This window comes from Balaenoptera acutorostrata, chromosome 7, assembly GCF_949987535.1.
Source record: "Balaenoptera acutorostrata chromosome 7, mBalAcu1.1, whole genome shotgun sequence".
In the NCBI taxonomy this organism is placed as follows: Eukaryota; Metazoa; Chordata; class Mammalia; order Artiodactyla; family Balaenopteridae; genus Balaenoptera; species Balaenoptera acutorostrata.
Window position 1 is genome coordinate 55828287 of NC_080070.1, and position 24521 is coordinate 55852807.

The following is a 24521-nucleotide window of genomic DNA, read 5'->3' on the forward strand; positions in this document are numbered from 1 at the left end:
TAGCTAAGCTCTAAAGCTCTAAAATGAGTTAGCTAAGCGCTAAAGCTCTAAAATGAGTTAGCTACGTGCTAAAGCTCTAAAATGAGTTAGCTGAGCTCTCACAGGGTGATCTGAGAGTGCTTCAGCATCACCTGGGAACTGTTAGAAAATGCAGAATCTCAGGCCCCATCCCGGATCTACTAAACAGGAAACGTGGGCGAGGTGGAGGAGAGGGGGTTTGGAGGGAGGGGGGTGGACACGACAGATCGGTGTTTTAATAAGCCCTACAGGAAATACATGTTAGAGTTTGAGAACCACTGCTCTAAAGAACTGCACGAATGTTCATTAGTTGGGAGATAAAAGTAGGCGAGAAGAAGGACGGAAGGGAGGGAGGCAGGGAGGGAAAAGGAGGAGAGGAGAGGAGAGGAGAATATCGAGAGGATCGAGAGGGTGCAGAGCTGACCGCAGGCAGAGGACAGGGCTCTTTGAAAGAAAACCGGGAGCGGCCGGATGGCTACGTAGGGAAATCCTAGGTTCGGCTCTGGGACCTTCCCAGGACTGTCCAGCCAAGCAGGAGCCCTGCGGACGCCCGGCACCGGCAGGTGGCGCTGGACGGACAATTGACAAGGGGGCGGAGTCTGCCCAGGCAGAGCAGGCTCGCGCTCCCGAGGCTCGGGCGCCGAGCGGGGCTGGCACCTCCGGGCCGGTTCTGCGGCCGCGACTTACCGTCAGATCACGCCGAGAGACGGGTGAGTCCCTTGAATCGTTCTGGCTCGCCGCTTGCTCCCTGCCTCTCGGTGTCCCTGCGAGGCCGGGCACGGGCTCCCAGCATCGGGAGGAGTGTAGGGGGTTGCGAGCCCTCCCAGGACTGAAGCAGCGGCGCTTCGGGGCGAGCGCAGCTCAATTTGCCCCTTGCGCGCCGCTCTGGGACACGCTGCCTTCCAGCGAGCTCTCCGCGGAGCACACCGCTCCACTGTGGCTGGTCCAGGCGGCTGGGAGCCGGGGACTCAAAGGAAAGCCTTTTCTCTGGGGACTCAGGGGATATGATGAGTTATTAAGTTTGTCCTTAGGTTGGGTTCTGATGGCAAGTTTTCCAACTTGGCAAAATCGCCACGAGTTTGCATAGTATTGATGAATGATTGGTACTTACTACTTAAATTAAAATCGTGCAACTCGTCTTCAAGTTTCCTAGTAACAGAGAGTTTTCATTTTAAGTCCTTGGAACATTAGTCCGACTCTTTCAGGATCTCAGGATTCAGGTTCCCTCCAAATAGTCAATCAAGGCTTTATATGTGTCAGGTGTGAAATCCACTGTAAGTGGTTTGTAGACATAAAATGTACGAACACTTCCGAATTCTTGACTCTGTTCTTTCCGTAAAAAAAAAAAAAAAAAAAAAAAAAAAAAATCCTTATTGAATAAAAGGTCATTCGTTTAGCACAGAATGTTAAGCACAGGGAGGAAGCAATGCCTAACAACACAGCCCAGTAAAGAAAAACATCTCCCCTTCACATAGTTAAATGTGGTAAAGTAAGTTTGCAGTAAATAGTGTAGAAGATTTGGAAATGCAGTGCAACTGACCATGTATCCCAGTCATTGAGTGTCTTCATATTCTAAATTCTTCCACATAAACATAAGTCAGTTGGACTGTGTCAATATTTAGCAGGAACGTCAGGTCCTGGTCCAGCAAAATGCAACAGTCCCATCAGAAATAGGCTTTGCTTTTTAATGGAGACGAAAGAGAACTTTGGATCAAATTCTGGAGTTCCTAACATCTGAATACCGTGCTGTTTCCTGTTGTTTTTGTTGATGAAAAGATTTTATTGTAGAATTTAAATTATATATTTGGTTAATGTCTGAGGGAAACCAACATATTTTATTCGACTGCTATTTTGTTTTCTTGGCTTCAGGGTACCAGGTGGACTGTGGGTGACACAGTCAACAAGCTCCCTAACTGCCTGGGGTTTTTCCTTGGCTTTGCTCTTCAGTACGGTCTCCCTACCACGCGGACGAATGGTTGGATACCTCTCCAGGGCCACTCTGGCTTTTCACCCAGATTCTGTGCAGAGTGGCCCTCAATCGGCAAATACTACCAACTTGCTAGATGCTCCAGGACCAGGTCCTGAAGAGTAGCCCTCACCCTTCCCATGCCACCATCTGTCCATAAAACTTCGTCTTCCTTTCCGATGCATTGCGCTACCATGCAGTCAGTTCTTGAAATGTCTGCCTTCTCTCCTAGACTTTAAGCTTTTTGAAAGCAGAGTCTCCATCTCATTTAACTTTATATTCCCACTGCCTACCTGGTTGTTCACAGTATAGTTAATGACTTAATATTGAAAAAGTGTAGATTTGTATGTTAACATCTTTGCCATCCTGAAACTCACAGTTAACACATCTCCCAAGCATGGTGAATTATTTCTTGTGTTTGATTACAGTAAGTAAAACTTGTATTCCTAGTCATATACACACCCCCAAATTACTATATTAATAATGTTGGTTAAATCACCAAATGATTTGGAATAATACTTCTTAAGCAAATAGACTGTAAAACCCCTCCAGAGCAGACACGGAATCTCATTTCTCTTTTTCCTCCTCAATGTCTGTCATAGATTTGAGTCCATAGATACTTGAAGATCGGTATATGCTTTACTCGGAACTCTTTCAAATGCCAGTGATATACACCTTACTCAAACTAACTTAAGCAAAATAGGGATTGTATTGGCTTGTGTAACTGAAAAATTCAGGATCTGGTCTCAGAAACTCTAAATATTTAAATATGCCAGGACTCCTGTGTCTTTCCCCATTTCTTGCTTAGGCTTCTGTGTGTTGGCTTTCTTCTGTCCTTTTGAAGACATCTTCCTCCTTACAGCATGTAGAAGAAAGCATGGTAGGCTTCTATCATCCCAGTATAACAGAATATTAAAGACATCTTCTCTTTATCTTTCATTTCCAAATATAAACATCAGAGAAGGACTCTAATTGGTTCAACTAGAGTTGTGTGCCATCCCTAAGCCAATCAGTGTGATGAACACAATAGAGAACTGTCATTAGTCAAGACTGAGTCATATGCCCACTTCTGTGGCCAAAGGAGGGCATTTCTCTGGATGGAGGAAATGTTTCAGATCATAAAATAGTGGGAAAAGAATGTGGGCAGACCAAAACAAATACTCTCAGCATGAATATTGTGAAATTTTGAAATAAGTAACGTATGGAAAATGTTCTTAGAGCACTTAAACAAAGGCACATGTTGGCATTATGTAAAGATGACTCCTCTTTATTCTCTGTGAAGATCAAACCTTTAAAAGTTGGAGAATGTTTTAAGTGTTTTAAACTGCTAGAAACAACTTTCCACTTAATAAAGTATTACAGGTGGTCTAAAATTCAGAAACACTTGGAATGTTTCTGTCAATCAAATGGTTACATATCTAATCTGTTTTCTTACTGAATTTCATAAAGAATAAATTGGCAATTGTATTCCTCTGGAAATAAATTTAGAACTAATAAAACAGTGAATAATGTTGTGACATCATATGTTTCCCTTTCCTAAAAAATGTTACACCAAGCCCAAATGAGGATCTGTGGACAGTGTTAAGGAAAAGATTCTTTTATCTGGCAGGAACTGTGACAAAATAATTTCCACAGAGTTAACCAGGAGAGTGGGCATGTCAATGATTGAACACATCAACAACCCCACTGGAAATATGCTAGCAACGCATTGTCTTGCAAACAAAAACCAGCCTGTGACTCCAATGGGAAAATGGCTATCTTTTAAGACAAGCTTTCAGTCCTTTATGCTGCTGTCAGCGTTCACCTTACCAAGAGTGTCTATTCTGTTCATTTTCTGAAACTCAGAGTACATTTCCCCATAAAATCATTTCACCATTATTTCAGATTCCAGTGTCAACCCCAAAAGTCTATTAAACACAACTTCCTGAAGTATAATCTTACATCAGCAAACTCCAACCTCCATTGACAACATTGTTACTCTCAAAAAACCACATTCCTAATTCTATTTACCTTTGAGGGGAGTTGACTTTCCTCCAAATGAGCACCTGGAGTTAAAGTCTCCTAAAATAAAAGGCAACATCTGACCCTTTGAATTCCATATAGACACCTGGGTCATTCATTGCACTGATAGTTGGACAAAGAAAAACACTATTGACACAAGGGCACTTGTTTGAATTCTTACAGATTATAATGTGAGGTTAAATGAGTCAATCAGTCTATATTTTAAATTGCACTTTATCTGCCACTCTAGCCCTTATATGAGTAAATTTTTCATATTGCCCTATCAAACATTAATATCATAAATAGCATAGATGTGAAGAAGATAATTATTTTTATTTTCACAGGTGGCTGAGGCCATACTATTTTATAGAATTAATGGAGAGCAGACAAGACATCACAAACCAAGACGAACTTTGGAAAATGAAGCCCAGGAGAAATCTAGAAGAAGATGGTTATTTGGTAAAATAATAATATTAATTAATTAATTAATTAAAATCTATAAATAATTCAAATGCTGTTCTATATCTCCTAGTGTTATAAAAGTGATTTTCACCCTAGTCTGCTGATATCTTTACTCTGATTCCAGGCACTGATACTGTGATGTGTAAAGGGCAGTGTGGGCTATGAGAGGAGTTGTACCTTGACTGTCATGGACTTAGCTGAATAACCTTGAATAAGTCACTGAAAATCCTGGGTCTTGGTTTATCTACAAAGTGAGAGAGTTGGACCAGATCATCTCCAAAGCCCTTCCAATTCTTTCTAACATTCTGTGGGTCTAAGTTTTTTGAAAAAGTCATCAATGCCCATATAACAGTAGTTTTGTAAACTGTTTTTTTCGTAGGCTCCGTGGCAGCTTACTAAGAGATCATCAGGTTAATTGATGATTCACTGTTTAACCAAATAAATTCAACTTTGGAGTAAGAATCATTGTCACACTTCTGCCCCACATCAAGATTAAATGTTTCTTACTAAATTATTTGACTGAACAAATGGTGGAAAATTTTGCTTCCAAACTCTTTTTACCTTTCTAAGTGATCTCAACTACAGTTTTAACAGAAAGTATTTATTTTATCTTAATTATATTAATAGGAAAAATAAGGTAGTGCAAGTACATACTGTCTAAAATAAGTGTGCATAAAATAAAATCATTTTCATTTTTCAAGTGAACTGTCTTACTTCCTGTTCCATGATTCTTCACCCATAACCAGAAAATTGATATCCGTTGATTGTTTTAACATGCAGAGATGGCAGAAGCTGTATAATGCTCAACTTCCTTCTGAATAGAGTAATTGGAAAAAGCATTGGATGTAATAGTGATTTGTTACTGAAAGTAAAAGTCAAATGGCAAGAGGTCATTTTTAAACACTAAAAATTATAGAGAACTATGTGAATTAAAGTTACTCTGCATAAAATGAGGAAATTAACAAGATAATCACTAACATCATTCTGAGCATTAAAATGTTATGGGTCTACATATAGAGCTATAAGAAATTAGGAATAACATATTAGGTGAGAAAGTAAATTTGTTCATAGAGTAACACAATATGAAACAATCTGCTATAAGTTCTTATTTTGAGGTTTTTGGTTTTTTTTAATTTGCTGGTATATCAGTCAGTTGGGGAAGTGACATAATATTCAGTGCAAACTTCTTTTGAATTTTTGACTACCTAGAAATGCAACTGGGTAAAGAAATATAACTTTCTCAGGAAATAGATCATCCCTGTGGGATTTAACTACTTATATAGCCTTTGTACCGTTTTAATAGACTATTCGTCTATTAGTAATTATACAAATGAGATATTTTATGAATATGAGACTACATGATGGGGGGAGGGATAAGTTGGGAGATTGGGATTGTCATATACATACTACTATATATAAGATGGATAACTAATAAGAAACTACTGTATAGCACAGGGAACTCTACTCAATACTCTGTAATGACCTATATGGGAAAAGAATGTAAAAAAGAGTGGATATACATATACGTATAACTGATTCACTTTGCTGTACAGCAGAAACTAACACAACATTGTAAATCAACTATACTCCAATAAACATTAATTTAAAAAAAGACTACATGATGGAAATTACATATTTTTATCTAATAGTAATGACTATATTATTCCTGTTCCTTTGTACTTGAATGAATGGAGTTCGCAGAGAGTTGTCCAGTAACCAAAAGAAATTATAATACAAATACAACTATGACTACTTACAAGTGTTATTATTTTTACCAAAGATTTCTGGATTTTTTAAGTTTTTCAGTTTTTGTTTCCCAGTTGCATTATTTCATTCTTTTACACTTTCAAGATAGAAACACAATGGTCTGAGCTCTAGTGGAGGTATCTGAAGCATGTATTTCTATTGACTTAAAGAAAAATGAGTAACAGAAATTATGGAGAACCCCAAGTAAGGTAGGATAAGTAAGTGCACCTTTGATCATTGCCACATAGTCTATGCCACCTTCCACTAACCAGTATCCAAAAGCAAGGTTCAAAGTGTCCTTTTTTACTGATAAGTACAATGAGCAGTAAGTAATTAGTCTGAGAGACATCCCACTGTTTTGTTCAATTTTAAGATGTTTATTTTCTTTCCTTTGTAGAATAAGGATCCAAGAGAGACCAGTGCACCGAAAAGACCTGTGCTTTTGCACTTGCACCAAACAACCCATTGTGATGAATTTGATTGCCTCCCAGAGCTTCAGCACAAACAGGAACTCTTTCCAAAGTGGCGTTTGCCAATTAAAATCGCTGCTATCGTATCATCTCTGACTTTTCTTTACACTCTTCTGAGGGAAATAATTCACCCTTTTGTAACCTCCCATCAACAGTATTTTTATAAAATTCCAATCCTGGTCATCAACAAAGTCTTGCCAATGGTTTCCATCACCCTCTTGGCACTGGTTTATTTGCCAGGTGTGATAGCAGCGGTTGTGCAGCTTCATAATGGAACCAAGTATAAGAAATTTCCACATTGGTTGGATAGGTGGATGGTAACAAGAAAGCAATTTGGTCTTCTCAGTTTCTTTTTTGCTGTACTGCATGCAGTTTACAGCTTATCCTATCCAATGAGACGATCCTACAGATACAAGTTGCTAAACTGGGCATATCAACAGGTAGGATGACATTACTGACAATATCACTAAACTAAAAAGTCTAAGTCTCCTAACAAATTAACTGTTTCTTATTTTAATATCAGTACCCCAAACCTCTGTTGAAACCCTGTGTTGAGAAAGTAATGTGCTTTTTAAAATTTTTTATTATAACTCTTCACTGGGGCTTGGTTGTATAATTCTACTTTGAGGAATGTTTTCTAAGCTGAAAATAGTAAACTACAACTTTAACAACATAAACAAGTATTTTGTTCATGGACAGAGCCGCATTTCAATCTTCCACCACCCTCAGAAGATTTCTTTTTAATGCTAATTGTTCCTATTTTCTGCTTATTTACCATATATGCACACATATGACAATTCTAACCATCAAATAACTATTATATAAATTAATAAAACAGATTATATAAATGTTGCATTCAAGGAAAAAGATCAATAGCTCCTATGTCATTTCTCTTAGAGAAATGCAAAAATAAAGTCATAAATTTGTGGAGGCCCCTAGTTATCAGGTCCTCCATAGTACAGGGAGTGTAGAAGGAGGTTCTTATACTGGAAACAAGTGTTGTTTGCATTTTTTCCTTCCACTTTTCACCCTCTCTTAGGTCCAACAAAATAAAGAAGATGCCTGGATTGAGCATGATGTTTGGAGAATGGAAATTTATGTGTCTCTAGGAATTGTGGCACTTGCAATACTGGCTCTGTTGGCTGTGACATCTATTCCATCTGTGAGCGACTCTTTGACATGGAGAGAATTTCACTATATTCAGGTAAATTATATATATAAAAAAACTCTGGTCCCTCAGAGAGGTCAATCTTCTTTTTAAGCTTATAATATCCTCAAGTATATTGACTTTACCCCATAAAAAAATAACAGATGGTTTTCCAATAGCAAAGATCTCACACTTGTTCCAATTAAAAATGTGCTCTCTTATCATTTTTCCCTCTTGCTGATAAATAGGAGAGGTGTTTTCTAGACATATATAAGAGGCATCACTCAAAAATATGATTTCTAACATTTGAAGCTTGTTGGACAATTTGCTGTCTATCTAGCAACAACAAATGTGGTATTTTAGAAATTCAATATTGTTTTTAGTTCTCCAAAAGTAAAAAAAAAAAAAATTTGCCTATCCTCTGATTTGATTCATGCCTTTTAAGTTACACAGCTTTGTACTATCCTCCTTGAAATATGGAGTTTTATCTACCAAAGGTATTCTAATATCTAATTTTAAAAGCTTCTTTTTCCAAGTTACATTGTATGTAGCTTATTCACTTGAAGTTTCTCAGTATTCCTGGAATTCAAAACTGTCTCAGATTTACTGAGGTTAACTTCCTAGTGGTAGATTACACCCTAGAAAGAACAATGGGATCCATGTCTGACAAGATTCAAAGGACTAAACTTAATTCAGTCCTAAGCGCTGCCAAGATTTTTTAAATTATGTGCATAGCTTTAACTTTTATGGGTGGACATCTTTGGAAATTCCCACAAAGTCAGTTAATCCTCACTATCCTTTGTACACGTCCATGCATATACTCCAACAGACACCTTATCAGGACCTCTGATTAAGCTGGAAAGAATGTCTCCATCTGAATTATTTGAATGTGGTTTAGAGATGGTGCCACATTTTCCAGGCGCAATATTTGCTGATTTTGTAGGTTTAGCTTGGTAGCCATTGGAGTTGTCTGTTCCTCATTAAATAACTCTCTTCTTACATTGCTCTGCCTGTCACACATATGCTGTGCATCACTTTACAGATTTCATTACAAATTCAAGCGCTGTATCTTGACAACCCAACCCATTCCACTCTGTGTACAATACCTAGCCCATAATATGTATACAATACACATTTGGTAAATCAATCTTCAGCCAATTACTTATATTTTTCAATTAATAACCTAGCAGCTTTTCATTTACAATCCAAGAACTGGCTACTCTGTGATTTACCTTGGAGATTTATATCTGAAAATATAAACTTAGCTATTTGGTTGTATTCATTGGGGCTTACTGCTGAATAATTGTGACTTGGATTCATTCTGACAGTCTAGTGAACATTTCCTGTAAAGTGAATAGAAGTCAGAAGATATCTAGAAGAGCTATTGTCAGAATTCCATAAAACTACATAGGTGAACAATTCTTTTTAAGTAACTTTATCTGGACGGTGCCAAGTATCCCAATGCAAGCTGATATTTTCTTCACATCTCCATATCTCTGTGTTTTGTTAAAACATTGAAATAATTGTTGGTATTTTTCCACTTTATCAAAATGTTTGATTTTTTTTAACAAAGACCAAGGTCATTCACTTTAGTATTAATATACCAAAATCACAGTCAGTCACTTTAGTTGCCTTTGTAATTGATAAAGATCACCAATATCAAGTTGATTTTTGCACTGATCTTCAGTCAACCCACCAATATTTATTGAGCACCTAAAATGTGCTCAGCATTGTGTTGATTCTGCAGGGATCCTGTGATGAGTAAGACAGAGTCTCTGATTTTAGGTGTCTCTTGATAAGCAGAATTAAGGCAAATGCACAAGAGACAAAGCATCATAAAAGAAATGTCATAAGAGAGAAGAACAAGGTATGGAGAAAGGGAAGGCAATGTTATCGATTTTCTGAGACCAAAAGGAGAATGGTTGTGAATTTTCTCAACTTAGATAGTCTGGAGACAAAGGCATTACCCCCATGTAAAAAGAGTGGAAATATATGAGTGGCCATTGTCGAGAAACGTAATAGGAAAACAAATGGAGATGAATGGAAGACTTTCCAAGCAACAAAACAGATCTAGCTGCTATAGGATGGAATAAACTCTAAATGAACCAATCTCACCAAGATAATTTTTTTTTTCTTTTGCAGAGCAAACTAGGAATTGTTTCCCTTCTGCTGGGCACAATACATGCATTGATTTTTGCCTGGAATAAATGGGTAGATATAAAACAATTTGTATGGTATACACCTCCAAATTTTATGATAGCTGTTTTCCTTCCGATTGTTGTCCTGATATGCAAAGCCATACTACTCCTGCCATGCTTGAGAAAGAAGATACTGAAGATTAGACACGGTTGGGAAGATGTCACCAACATTAACAAAACTAAGATGTCTTCCCAGTTGTAGAATTGCTGTTTACACACATTTTTGTCCAATATTGATATATTTTATCATAAACACTTCAAATTTGTATTTGTTTAATAAAATGACCACTTGAGGATCTTAACCTATCTCTTTGTTTATGGGTGATGTTTGAAATAGGTGTATTTCCTTGCAGATTTGATTCAAAGCGAGAAGTTAAATAACCTTTAGCACATTCTCTATGTTCAGTAAAGCTGAGCATAAAAAATAATCATATATGATTTGTCAGACTACATAGCATTATAAATAATAAAAAGCCTTGAAATACCAGTCCTTGCTACTCCTTAAAACTTATCGTGAACCATGAAAGAAAGATATTATCTGATGGCCAATAGGCACATGAAAAAATGCTCAACATCGCTAATTATTAGAGAAATGCAAATCAAAACTACAATGAGGTACCACCTCACACCAGTCAGAATGGGCATCATTAAAAAGTCTACAAATAACAAATTCTGGAGAGGGTGTGGAGAAAAGGAAACCCTCCTACACTGTTGGTGGGAATATAAGTTGGTGCAGCCACTGTGGAAAACAGTATGGAGGTTCCTCAGAAAACTAAAAATAGAATTACCATATGATCCCGCAATTCCATTCCTGGGCATATATTTGGACAAAACTATAATTCAAAAAGATACATGCACCCCAGTGTTCATTGCAGCACTATTTACAATAGCCAAGACATGGAAACAACCTAAATGTCCATCAAGAGATGAATGGATAAAGAAGATGTGGTACATATATACAATGGGATACTACTCAGCCATAAAAAAGAACAAAATAATGCCATTTACAGCAACATGGATGCAACTAGAGATTATCATACTAAGTGAGGTAAGTCAAAAAGAGAAAGACAAACACCATATGATATCACTTATATGTGGAATCTAAAATATGACACAAATGAACCTATCTAGGAAACAGAAACAGAATCACAGACATAGAGAACAGACTACTAATTGCCGAGGGGGATGGGGTTGGAGAAGGGATGAAGTGGGAGGTTGGGGTTAGCAGATGTAAGCTTTTTTATATAGAATGGATAAATTAAAAGGTCCTACTGTATAGAACAGAGAACTACGTTCAATACCCTATGATAAACCGTAATGGAAAAGAATATGAAAAATATATATATATTATATAACTGAATCACTTTGCTGTACAGCAGTAATTAATACAACATTGTCAATCAACTATACTTCAATTTTTTTTTAAAGTTATTATTTGAATCTACCACACTAGTATATCCAATGTTTATGATTGTTGTTAAAGAACTTTCATTTTCCCGTAATGGAACACCCATCTAAAAAACACATGGATTATGACTAGTAAAGCAATAGAATAAGATCAGATACACATCCAGGCAAAATAAAACTCAGGTTTTCCAGGAGAAAAGGTAAATTCAGTTTTCTACATCTGAGTTATGTACAACTTGGTTGAACTTACCTTACTACATTGGCCAAAGCATACCATGAACCAGGTTATCAGCAAACTATACATCAACTATCAGGGCTTGCTAACCCAACCAACTATACTTCAGAGGTTTTCCATAATTAGCAAAACTAACTACAAACCTTGTCTTTTATACAGATAAATTATTTATTATGATTAAAGACAACAGAGCTAATACTAATGGTACAAATTAGGAAAAACAATTAGTACATTCACTGAGTGGAGTTCAGTTTTGTTACTTTTTGTTCTATTACAAAGGGTGATTATTCATTATTACATGGGGGCTAAGGAGCCTTCTGGAGTATAAATTTGAATTTTATACACTATTGGGAGTCAGACATATAGATACATGTCTGCAGATAGTGTTGAGGGTACACAACTGGAAATAGAGTAGACCAGCGGTCCCCAACCATTTTGGCATCAGGGACGGTTTTCGTAGAAGACAATTCTTCCATGGACCAGTTGGGGGTGGGGATGGTTCAGGTGGTAACGCGAGCGATGGGGAGCGATGGGGAGCGGCAGATGAAGCTTCACTCGCTCACCTCCTGCTGTGTGGCTGGGTTCCTGCTGGTCCGCAGCCCGGGGGTTGGGGACCCCTGGAGTAGACAATAGTGTCCTTGAGAAACAATTCACCAGAAGACAAAAAGGAATCTAGGGTTCTAGAATTGCAAATCAGATTCAGCAAGGAGACGTAACTATGGGACCACTTAACTAAGCTTGACACATGTCATACCATAGTCAACCAGCTCTGCTATGCAGCAGTCAAGTACCTGCATTCCCAACTGCATTGCAAGATGGCAAAATGTTAGCCTCTCCAGTTCTGAGAGGGAGAAATCGAGTTTCAACCTTCCTGGCACTAAGATATCATCGAGGCTGCAGCTTGGGAACAGGGTTCCAACCTGAAGTGGCACTTCAATGTAGAGACAACATCTGAGTTCTGGCTTGGTTACTGAAGTCCTGTCTCTGTTAGCCATGGTAATAAGTGACAACAGACCTATTCTGAAACACAGAATTCCCAGTGATAGGAGAAAGGGAGTCTACAAGGGCCTTAGAAGTAAAGCACAAAAACATCTAGATTCAATTTGTACTCAGGGGCTGTTGAAAACTAGACCATTCACTCTTTGTATCTTTTCTGAATTTTTAACAATGGTTGGGTAATATTGTTATGAGCAGAAGAAAACAATAAAAGTTGTCTTAAAAAGAATAGGGGCTCCCCTGGTGTCGCAGTGGTTGAGAATCTGCCTGCCAATGCAGGGGACACGGGTTCGAGGCCTGGTCTGGGAAGATCCCACATGCCGTGGAGCAACTGGGCCCGTGAGCCACAATTACTGAGCCTGCGCATCTGGAGCCTGTGCTCTGCAACAAGAGAGGCCGCGATGGTGAGAGGCCCGCACACCGTGATGAAGAGTGGCCCCCGCTCGCCACAACTAGAGAAAGCCCTCGCACAGAAACTAAGACCCAACACAGCCATAAATAAATAAATAAATAAATAAATTGAGAAAACAACAACAACAACAACAAAAAACTTTAAAAAAAAAAGAAAAAATATTATAGTCTAGTACAAGCTTAGATTTCCTGTTACTCAATGAAAATGTATAAAGCACCTCCCATATACCAGGCCCAGTGCTAGACAGAGGATATATCAAGATAGAAATGACCTAGTTCCTACTCACAGTCTCATAGGGAAGACAAATTTTAGTACAGCAATGAATTCTAGCTTACTGGTATCACTAAAGAGGGACTGACCAGCTCTGTTTAGAAGGGCAAAGTCAGGAAGCTGTGAGGTTGATCCAAAAAAAGAACTATTTGAGCTGGGGATTAAAGTATAAGTAGGTGTCCTTCAGCTAGAATGGGAAGATAGGTAGCATAGTGAGAAGCATGGAGGTGTAAAATGATGGGATGGAATGTATTGGCAGGACTAACATTCAGGAATAGAGCAGGTGAAGGAAATACCAGATTGGGTAGGGACACAGGCCAGACAGATCAACAAGTTCATTGTATGACATGAAACTAAATTTGGACTTTGTTCTCTAGGGAATAGGGAAGTCATTGAAAAACTTTAAATGGGGACTTAACATGATCATATTTGCAATTCAGAAAGATTTATCTATAGACTATCCAGGAGATAGATTTGATAGGGGCCGGGGGCAGTGGGAGCAGTGGTACAAAGGGTGAAGGCAAGTTGGAAGGCTGGAAGAATATCTAAGGAGACAACAGCAGTATCCCAGGACAGAGGCACTAAGTTCCCAAACAGAGGTTGTTGCAGAGGGGGTGGATAAAAGAGGAGAGCTAATGAAACATGGTAGGAATATTGAACTTCCAGGAACTCATGACCAATAGGCCATGAGAAGTGAGAAGAATGAAGGCATTTAGGATGGGACTTTTAGGATTCTATTAGCCTGAATGACTTAGAGAATGATGCCATTAAACAGGATAGGGAATTCTACAGGAGAAGCAGATTTTTAACCATAACAAAAACAGAATGAGTATTCTGTGCATTATATGCTGTTTACAAAACACAGTTGTTAAGGAATGCCATGTGTTTTTTTTTGTTTCAGCATACACAAATATAATTATGAAACACATATAGTTTGTGGCAGTGAAAAGAAAAAGGAAGGTATTTCTCTGCTCCTTTGATAAGGTGTTTTTTTAACACAGTCATGGAGAACAGTCACACAGGGTCTCCCTGGAGCACAAAGAACACCTAGAAAACCGCTGGCCAGGAGACCAGTGCCTTCCTTCCTCAAACAGAGCTTCCTTTCTGCTCAAAATTAAGGCTGCTGGGGTTTATTTTCTTTAAGCATTGCTCTATAGGGATCTTATAATCTTCAGTTAAAAAAAAAACTATGAAAATGAAGTCTTTTTATTATTTTAATAATGAGTTACATTTAATGTTGTTTTAAGACAATAAAAAAGAAATTTATGATTCTGATCTGATTTTCAGACCATAGACTTCTAAGGAAGCCTGTAAGAAATTATGGCCTATTAAGCATAGGATCTCTAAACTTAAACATTTGAATTAATAACAAAAATATGTAATTTTAATTGGTAACATTAATTCTAGAATTTTTTTCCAAGAAAATGAACAAGATATAATAGCTTCTTTTTCTAAAACTGGTCTTCAAGGTAAAAGTGTTAGAAATTTTCCAGCTTGGATTTAATATTAGGTTTTACTCAGTTATTAGAAGTTCTCCTTTTTTATGCCAGTTTTTCCAGATGTCTTCAAGAGGCACTTTGAAGAGGTAATAAGTTATTTGATCTCTTATTTGTTGAAAATAATCCTATGCTTGAATAAATTAATAAATCACTGACTTGTGACCATTACACATGACCTGAGGCTAAAGTCCACTACCTTCTTTTTCTCAGCTAATTCCATTACTTCAGCTGGTCAAGGAGGCCTCACATTTATTGCCAGTAAGTATGTGACATTCCCAGAATTATTAATGGATGCCCCTTTGAACTGTGCCAAGAACAAGTCAGTTCATGCAGCTATAGAATTATTGAACTGGAAGAGACTGATGAGATCACCTGAGCTCACTAATCCCTCACCCAGAGGCATGACCCCACTGAAATAAGGCTTCCTCAGCAAAATGTTTGTATTTAGAACAACACTGAAGAAAGAGAAAAAGGGAAAAGAGCATAGGTGCCAAAATAGTAATGATGAGAAAGCTGTTGATCTTCTTAGAAACAATGCCCCCTCCTGCACCTCGACTGAACCAGGGAGTGACTTACTGGACAAGGTTTTCTGAGAGTCAGAGAACCAGGAATTGAAGCTCGAGGCTTGTGATGATCCGGCTATAACAACTGGCATGTACCCCAGCACATGACCTGGGAAATGATTTCAGACCTCCCTCGTAAGTTGAAGTTGTACTATCACAAAAGATAAATAATAATGGATTTACACAGTGAGTTAGTTATACAGTGTAAGAGCTAGAAGAGTAGGTTTAATTTTCATTTTTTAAATAGAACCTATGTGAGTGAAATTCCTAACAAAAGCCCACCATGTAATAGGGGCCAGAGTGGAAGTGGGTTCACAGGACCAGGAGATGTTCTTTTTTGTTATGTCTTCATCCTGCTCACAAGCCCCTGTGACAACTTGAGCTCCATGGTACATGAGTTGAAAACCCTTCCTCATTTACACAGATGAGGAAATGGATCTTTTTGTCAGGGATTGCTTATTTGCAAGGCACAAAAACCTACTCAAAGTCTCTTAAGTAAAGGGGAAGATCTTGATAACAGAAGGGGGATGCTGATATAACCTGCACATCAAGTGAATGATCTGTCCTCCCAGACCCTAGAGCTGGGATCTCACAAGAGTCTAAGTGCATCTGCTTGTTCTATCTCTGCAGACAGATGTAGCAATGCTACGAAGTTCAAAGTGGGTTCTTTCCTATTTTCTTAAATTTGACAATTAGACCCACAGCTGGCAACAAAAGTGTTAAATAGTCCTCATTCTAATTTCAGAGAACAACCAGCAGTGGGGTCAGACAGAGTTTGCTGAGAGGTGCTTTTCAGCAGAACCAGCGCTACAGCCACTCACCACCTCACTCCTAATACATATCAAAGAGGACAGAGGGAGCCGTGAAGGTCTCCTTTAGTCTGGGAAGATGAGCATTTACGAAGAGAAACTGTGTCCATGTCTTACCTCACTTCACCTCATCACAGGTTAAACCTTTCACCTACTCTACACCCTCATTGAAGAAGAGGGACTTGCCTACCGCACTGACTAGCCTCACATTAAATTTATGATAAATTTAAGCGAACTCTCTACACTGTCTAATCTTTGTATATTTCCATAGTGAATTTGGTTTTCCTATTGTTAAAACTTCTGTATTACACCTTCCCTCTGCTCAAACCAATAATAACCTTGTCTCCCGCACTCAGCCGGTAAATTTTTGTTAAGAATTAGACATAATCAGAAAAGAACTGTCTCATCTTCTCACCAGCAAATGTACCCACCAATGTACATGCATCTGGTACCCTTAACCTCCACTTATTACAACACTGCCCCTGTCCCCAAGGCCAACTCTTCCATTTCAGAACTAAATCTAATCCCCTTTTCTACTTAAAAAGCTTATACACATCTTTCCTGTGTCATCAATTTACCCATCTCTGCCGTATTATTCCCATTAATACACAGTATTGAAAAATAAGTAAATAAAATACTTTGAATCAATGTCTCCCTTTAGTTCTTGACCCATTTCTCTGCAAAACTTTAAAACAAAATTTTAATATTTGCTTACTTTGATATTAATATATCTATTCAACTTTTTTTGTATTAGTATTTGCACAGCATATATTTTCCCATCCTATTACTTTCAACCTTTCTGTTTTCCCATATTTTTAGGTATGTCTTCTGAGAGCAACATATAGTTGTCATTTTTAAATTCAGTCTGGTAATATTTGTTTTTAATGATAGCATTTAGGCCATATATATTTAATGTAATTATTGACATGTTTGGACTTCATTCTACCATCTTACTGTGTGCTATTTCCTCACCAAGTTCTATGTTCTTAATGTCTTTATTATATAGCATTTTTCCGATTGAGAATATTCATTATTCCAGTTTTCCCCTCTATAACAGTTATACATTTTTTTTTTTTACTATTTTTAGAAGTTACTCTAGAGATTACACAATTTAGCAAAACCCAACATTAACTGGCACTTTTACCTTTCCTTATACAATGTGAGAAACTTATTTCCCTCTGTTGTTGTGTATTTTAATTCTCTATATATTTAGACCCCAAAGAAATTATAACTACTGTTTTATACAGTCATTTAGGTTTATACACATTTACCCTTTTGGTTGCTCTTTATTCTTTTCTGCATCTCCTAGTTCCCATCTGGTTTCATTTTTTCCACTACCTGAAAAAAAAAAACTTTAGTGTTCCTTTCAGTGCATAATTCATGTCTGCTGGAAAAAATTCTTTTCTTCAATTGGTCTGAAAATGTCTTTATTTCATTATTGACGGATTTTTTTAGATGTTTAGAAATCTAGCTTGGCAGTTATTTTCTTTCTAAACTTTGTAGAAAGTTCCATTTTTTCTGATGAAAAAAGAGAAATCTCATTCTAACTGTTGCTTCATGAGGTTCCTGTGGCTACTTTGTGATTTTTTTTTTCTTTTTGGCTTAGTTTTCAGTCCTTTTGCTATTGTTAAGCTAAGTGTGGTTTATCCTTTCAGTTATCTTAGGTGGATTTTGTAGTGTTACTTGAATCTGTGATTTGATATTCATGAACAAGCTTGGAAAATTCTCAGCCATTGTCTTTTCAAATATTGCTTGTGTCCCATTTTCTCTCTCCCCTGCTTCTTCCAAGACTCCAATTATTCATGCTAGATGTTCACACTCTATTTCCTGTCGACCTTAAAAATGAAATAACAAGGTCTTAACAAGCTAAAATGAGCCAAACGCTATAACAGCAGAGAAATTGCAATTTGGGACAAGCAAACTATAACAAGCCATAGGAAAATCTAAGGAGACAAAGGGAAGGTCAGTTTTTATTATGTTTTAGGAGGAAACTGGGGAGGCCTGTGGTGGGTTTTGTTTTGTTTTGTTTTTTAATTGGCTGCAAGAAGTGGGAAGCTTGTTGCTGGATCAGAAGGAAATCTTTCTTCCTTCTGGGGTCTGTAAACTGTGGTGAGTGATATGTGCATGAGAGCCCTCCCTTCATGGCTTCCTGACTCCATCTTGATTTAGGCTTCATTTGTTCATTTTCATGCTCTTATTTTATAACCTTCTCTTTGTATTTTCCATTCCTTTTTTTCTTTATATATCATTCTGATAATCATTTTTACCTATCTCCTAGTTCATTAATTCTATCTTCAACTATGTCTAATGTTATTAAATCCATTCACTGAGTGTTTAATTTCAGGTAAATTCAGCTTTAGAAATTTCAATTTTTTTTTTCTAGCTTCCAATTTTCTGTCAGATTTCCTAATCTAACCTTAATCTCCTTGAGCAAAGTAAGAATCTTAAAGGTAAGTCCATTATCTGATGCTCCTTTGAGTCTGTTTCTACTGTTAGGGTTTGGGGTTTTTTTCCCTTTGTTTTCACTCATGTCATTTAATCTCCTAATATGACTGGTTATTTTATTGAGTGTCAAATACTGTATATTAAGACACTGTAAAATAATTTGAGGCCTAGAATGATGTTATCTTACTCAAGAATTTATGTTTTCTTCTGGCAGGTAGTTAAGGGGCACTAGCAATGTGAGGTTTCCTTAATTCAGTTTTAAGGACTGAGTTTATTTGAAGCTGGGCATCACTCCCTGCCAAACTTGAACTACTTCTGATTCACACTTATTCCAAGAGTTAGCTTCTTGGGATTCCAACTCAAAGCCTGGTGAAAGAGGACTACCTGGTTCTCCCCGTTGGCACACTCTGGATTACATATTTTGTCCTGTTAGTCTCTTGAATCTGTTAAAGGTGCTGTTCACTTTCTCAGCCTCTCAACTACATCTTCATAATCTCCTAATGGAAAAGTAGACCTCAGTGTTGGTTTTACCTCTCTGGGTTTCTTTCCTCTTCCAAAACTTAATGTTTTTCACCATTTTGTTAGATACCCAATACCTTCAGGTAAAGAGATTTTGTAATTAGTCTTGCTTTTCTAGTTGTTCTCAGAATTCATATATAAAACTTAGGCAAGCACTGCCAGAAGCAGAAATCCGTAGAGAGAGCTGACTGTAGTCAGTGTCTCTGTGTCCTCTTCTTCCATTTTCTCTTCTATTCTTAACAGCTTTATCCCTCACTGTTCCACTGCAGGCTCTCTTGTCAAGATCACAAAGTGATCAAGTCTCAGTCCTCATCTTACTTGCTTACCCAGTAACATTTAACTGAGATGACTTTCTTTCTTGAAACATTTTCTTTACTTGGCTTCTGGGAAACCATACTCTCTGACATGCCTTCTCTGTTTCCTTTTCTGGCTCCTCTTCCTTTCCCCATCATCTTGATGTTAGTAGCGTTAACTTGTGGACCCCCTCTCTTCTCTATCTACACCCACAGTGCAGGTGATCTCCTTCAGTCTATGGCCTTAAATATAAAACATCAGAAGTATGTTGATCGGTTCCAAACTAATATCCTTAGCCTTGATCTTTCATCTGAGCTCCAGACTATTACATCTGTTTTCCTGACAACTTCACTTGAATGTCTAAAAAGCATCTCAAACATTAAGTTCTAAAAATGAAATCTTAATTTCCTACCCATCTCCATCCAGCTGCTCAAAACAGACACTTAGAAGCTACCTTCAATACTGCTCTTTACCTCACTTTCCACATCAAATATATTAGCAAATCCTACTGGTTCCACCATCAGAATATATTCTGCATCCAACTGTGTCTCAGCATTGAAATCATCTTGGTTTAAAAAACTATAGTCCTTCTCCTAGAATTCTTGAAACCTCCCAACTGGTCTTTCTGCTCCCACCCTCATCTTCATCCCCTGCCACCACCAGCACTCCCACAAAGTATTTCCCACCCAATGTGATGCTTCAAAACTGTAAATGTTATCATGTCATTCCTCTGCACAGAAATCTCCAATGTCTTCCCATAACACAAGATAAAATGCAAACCCTTTATTACAGGGGTTTAAACATCTAAACATCTGCACCGTGCCCACTTTTCTAAACTTAACTCCTGCCACTCTTTACCTTACGCAAATCACTTCAATTACACTGGTCCCCTTGCTTTTTCTCAAACACAAACTCATTTCTACCTCAAGGCCTTCATACTTGCTATTTTTTCTGCTGGGAATGCTCTACCTTTCTCAAGATTCGTTCTTTTACATCATTACATCTATATTCAGATGGCATCTCTTCCAAGTGATCTCCCCTGACTATCCTATCTAAAATAGTTCTGTTCCTGTACCACTCTCCCCTTTCCCTTGGCTTTATTTGAGAAGTTCTTATTACTATCCAACGTTGTATCTTTTATAGGTGTACTTGTGTTTGTCTGGTTGTCTAGTTCCCCCACACATGAGAACAGAGCCATTGTCTTATTTATGACAATATTCTCACAACCTAGAACAGAGCCTGGCACTAGGAGAAACTCAATAAAATATTTGTTGAATGAATGAACAAATGAACAAATGAATAAGGAACACAGTTGTATTATCAATAACTGGTTGAGATGGTGGTGTTTAGGAAACAGAAGTTATTTAGATCTGTGTTTCTCAAAGTGTGTTCACAGACCAGTAGTATCAGCATCACTTGGGAGCTTATTAAAAATGCAAATTCTGGGACACCCCCACCCCCACTCCAGACCTACTGAGTCAGAAACTGGAGGTGAGGAGAGCAATCTCTGTTTTATCAAGTCCTTCTAGAGATTCTGATGCATGATAAGTTTGAGAACCACTGGTTTCAGGGACAGGCCAAACTTGCCCCACTGCCTATTTTTGTAAGTCAAGTTTTATTGAAACACAGCCACTTCCAGTCATTTACATATTGTCTAGGCTGCTTTTGCACTAAAACAGCAGTGTTGAGTAGTTGCAACAGAGATCTTATAGCCCACAAAGCCTATAATACTTACTCTCTGGTCCTTTGCAGAAAAAGTTTAGTTATCCCTAGTTTAGACTAATACCTTACACCGTATATTTATGGCAGAGTAAACACATACATGTATCTCCTTCCCATCTAAATACCACTGACATTTAAAGGAAAGATATGGTTAAAGAAGGATCCGTAACAAACAGAAAAAAACAGGAAAGCATGGCATCAGTGGACCAGAAAATGTGAGGAATTTCCAGTACACAAATAGTGTTTGGGGGAGGGGAGAAAGCAGATTTACAGAGAAATGAGTAGGAGAAACTGCAACACAAGATCCCAGTAGAACCTATTGCAAAAGGAAGCAAAATTTCCTAAGAAAATCCTGAATGAGTTTTATGCTCTGAGCTCATCAAACCAAATCAGTCCTGGAGAAATCATTGGATGAGTCATTAAAGGACCAGTCAGAAGATCTAGCCAGTAACACTTTGAGCAAAGATCTGTGCAGTTGGCTGCACTTCATTTACAAACCAAGCTAAAAGGCTTTGGGAAAGGTTCCTGGCTTAAGTTCTGGGGCCTGAGAAGCAGAGTCCAGCAAGACTTCCACAGTGACAGCAGAGGGCAGGAAACAAAGGGCATCCTGACTCTAGCATTTGTCACTAGGGTAAACTGTCATGTACAGGTCTCTAAACTGGGTGTTCTGGAATCAGTGACTCCCAGAGTAGCTTCTGGGAATGGAGAGGGACGATGTGCAAGGTAAGGATGGGAAGCCCACTTTTACTCAGTGAACAAGCTGCTTACCCACTGTTACAGGTTAAAGTGTATCCCTCAAAAAGATATGTTGAAGTCCTAATCCCTAGTACATCAAAACACGACCTTATTTGGAAATAGGTCATTGAAGGTATAATTAGTTAAGATAAGGTTCTAATGAAGTATGGTGGGCCCTTAATCCAATATGATTTATATGTCCTTATAAGAAGAGGAGAGAGACAGAGAGAGGAAAACACCATGTGAAGACAAAGAGACACATAGACACAGAGGGAAGATGACCATGTGAAGACAAAGGCAGAGCATGGATTTATGCTATCACAAGCCAAGCAGTGCCTAGGGCTACCAGAAGCTGGAAGAAGCAAAGAAGGATCTTCTCCTAGGGCTTGGAGATTGTATGGCTTTGCCAACACCTTGATTTTGGACTTTTAGCCTCCAGAACTGTGAGAGAATAAATTTCTATTGTTTAGAGCCACCTAATTTGGGGTACTTTGTTAAGGCAGCTCTAGGAAACTAATACACCAGCCCTCTGGGCCCACATTCCACTGTGCTCTTCCTTTAGCAGCAAAAGTGGAACATGCATTAAAAGACAAGTAAACAGGGATTCTCATCTGGCCAAGGAAACAGACCTTACCAACAACAAGAACAGATAATCATCACTAAGTATTTAAGGAAAATTAACACTATTGGGAAGGATCATCTGATTCAAATAACAGAACTAAAACCTACAGAAAATTAATGGGGGCAACAGAATAAGACCCTAAAATAAGTATAACATATATTTGGAGAGATTTGAGAAGATACTACATTCATGAGCAAAAATATGACTGCTATAAAAAAGAGAACAATTGGAGTTCTTAGGAATTAAAACTATTACTGCCAAAATTTTTTAAAACTGCATAGCACAATATTGTATAACATAGGAGAAAAGCACACATAGAAGACAACAAAATACCTTTGGGCATGCAAGAATACATGCATATTTAAGAACACATATCAAATATACTAAATAGAAACAGTGGTGGGGAAAATGAAAACGCAAATCAGGGACGAAGTTTAGAAAAATAAATGAGTGAAACAAGATTCTTACCTGGACAAATGATAACACTGCACTATGAACTAAGGTGTTATAATTAAGTCAACTCTTTACACTCAGACAAGATCGGGCACATTCAGGGTGGTATGGCCCTAGACAACTCTTTACATTCAGGATTCAAAAAGGAAAAAAAATGTATTAATGGAGGAACTGAATTCCAGAACAGATATAGTTAAGGACTAACTTCCAGAACTAAAAGACTAAACTGAGGACTCCTCCTAGAATGCAGTACAAAAAAAAAAAAAAAAAGGAAAATGTTAAAGAAAAGTTAAGGGACATGGAAAAGAGATCTAGATGATTTGAAATACCTCTCATGTAAGTCCTCAGAAGCATGGAATGGAAATGTGAAAATAAATATAAAAGAAAATTTCCTGGAGCAAGAGAAAAACACTAGACTTCAGATAAAAGAGGCTTTCTAAGATGAATTAGGGAGTGGGGGAGCTCAGGAATCTATACCTATTCAAACTTGGTGAATTTTCAGGCTACCAAGGATAAGGAAAAAAATCCCAAAACCTTCCATAGAGAAAAAACAGACTAATTACTTTAGGGAAAAGTATCTAGGTTCCAAGCAATTGAAGAGAGAATGGGTGGTTACACATATTCCTAAAATTTGGCTCTAGAAAAAAGCTAGGCAGTAGATAGTGTTGCCAGAAGGGATGTCATTAATAATGAACTAAGGCTACTAAAATTATCACTTTCCTCATGAAGCCTCACATTCTGGCAGGAACGAGGCACTTATTCTGGTCCTGGCTGTCAATGAACTGGTGCCAAAATGTTAATACCCCATCACCCAACTTTTCATACGAAATCCATCTCTCATAAGAAGCAGTTTATAAGATCACATTCTAATGTCTACATATTCCTAATCCAAAATAATTTCTGTAATTCTAAATATGTAGCATAAGTTCATATCATAAATCCCCCATGAATCTCATTTTGTAGACACCACTGAGGCCAGAGAGAGGAGACTGTTCCAGAATCACACTTGTAGGTGGCAGAACAAGGTCTGAGATCCAAGGCTCCTTGACTTTGTAGCCACTGTGTCATGCTGAGAGCTTGGCACTGATCTTTCTACACTCTTGTGTTTGGTCTCCTTTGTGATGAAGGGTGTGCATTTGTGCCACTGGAAGGGTTGGTGAAGAGTCCAGAGCCTCACAACAGAGCAAATCTCTCTGTTCTCTGCAGAAATCCTCATTCTTGGCTTAACAAACTCACCAGCCAAAGGCAGTAAATCTGATCTTGCTTCAGGTTACCAAAGGGGTGAGGTGTGTAATAGTGTTGGGAAAACAGCCACTTGAAAACTCACGTCTGGACCTTGCTCAATGACTACTAATACTAAATACTTCGTTCTACTGGGACAGACACAAACAGTCTGACACACCCATCAGTCACCACCATGACTTCCTTGGTTTTCAGATCCCCGGACATTATGGATAAAAGTTAAGCAATATCTCTAGCAGTAGTTCCTCTTCAAAAGCAACCCCAGAATAATCATTAAAATCCCATGGACT

General features: G+C 38.0%; 1 protein-coding gene across 1 annotated transcript; it reads left to right on the forward strand.

Moving 5' to 3' along the window:
• The first annotated feature begins 590 nt into the window (after window positions 1–590).
• On the forward strand, window positions 591–10314 carry STEAP1 (STEAP family member 1). Its single transcript, XM_007195811.2, has 5 exons — window positions 591–728; window positions 4330–4444; window positions 6591–7103; window positions 7703–7867; window positions 9953–10314. Exons 2-5 carry the CDS (start codon window positions 4361–4363, stop codon window positions 10208–10210), a joined length of 1020 nt encoding a protein of 339 aa, XP_007195873.1. The 5' UTR covers window positions 591–728; window positions 4330–4360; the 3' UTR covers window positions 10211–10314.
• Window positions 10315–24521: the final 14207 nt, after the last annotated feature.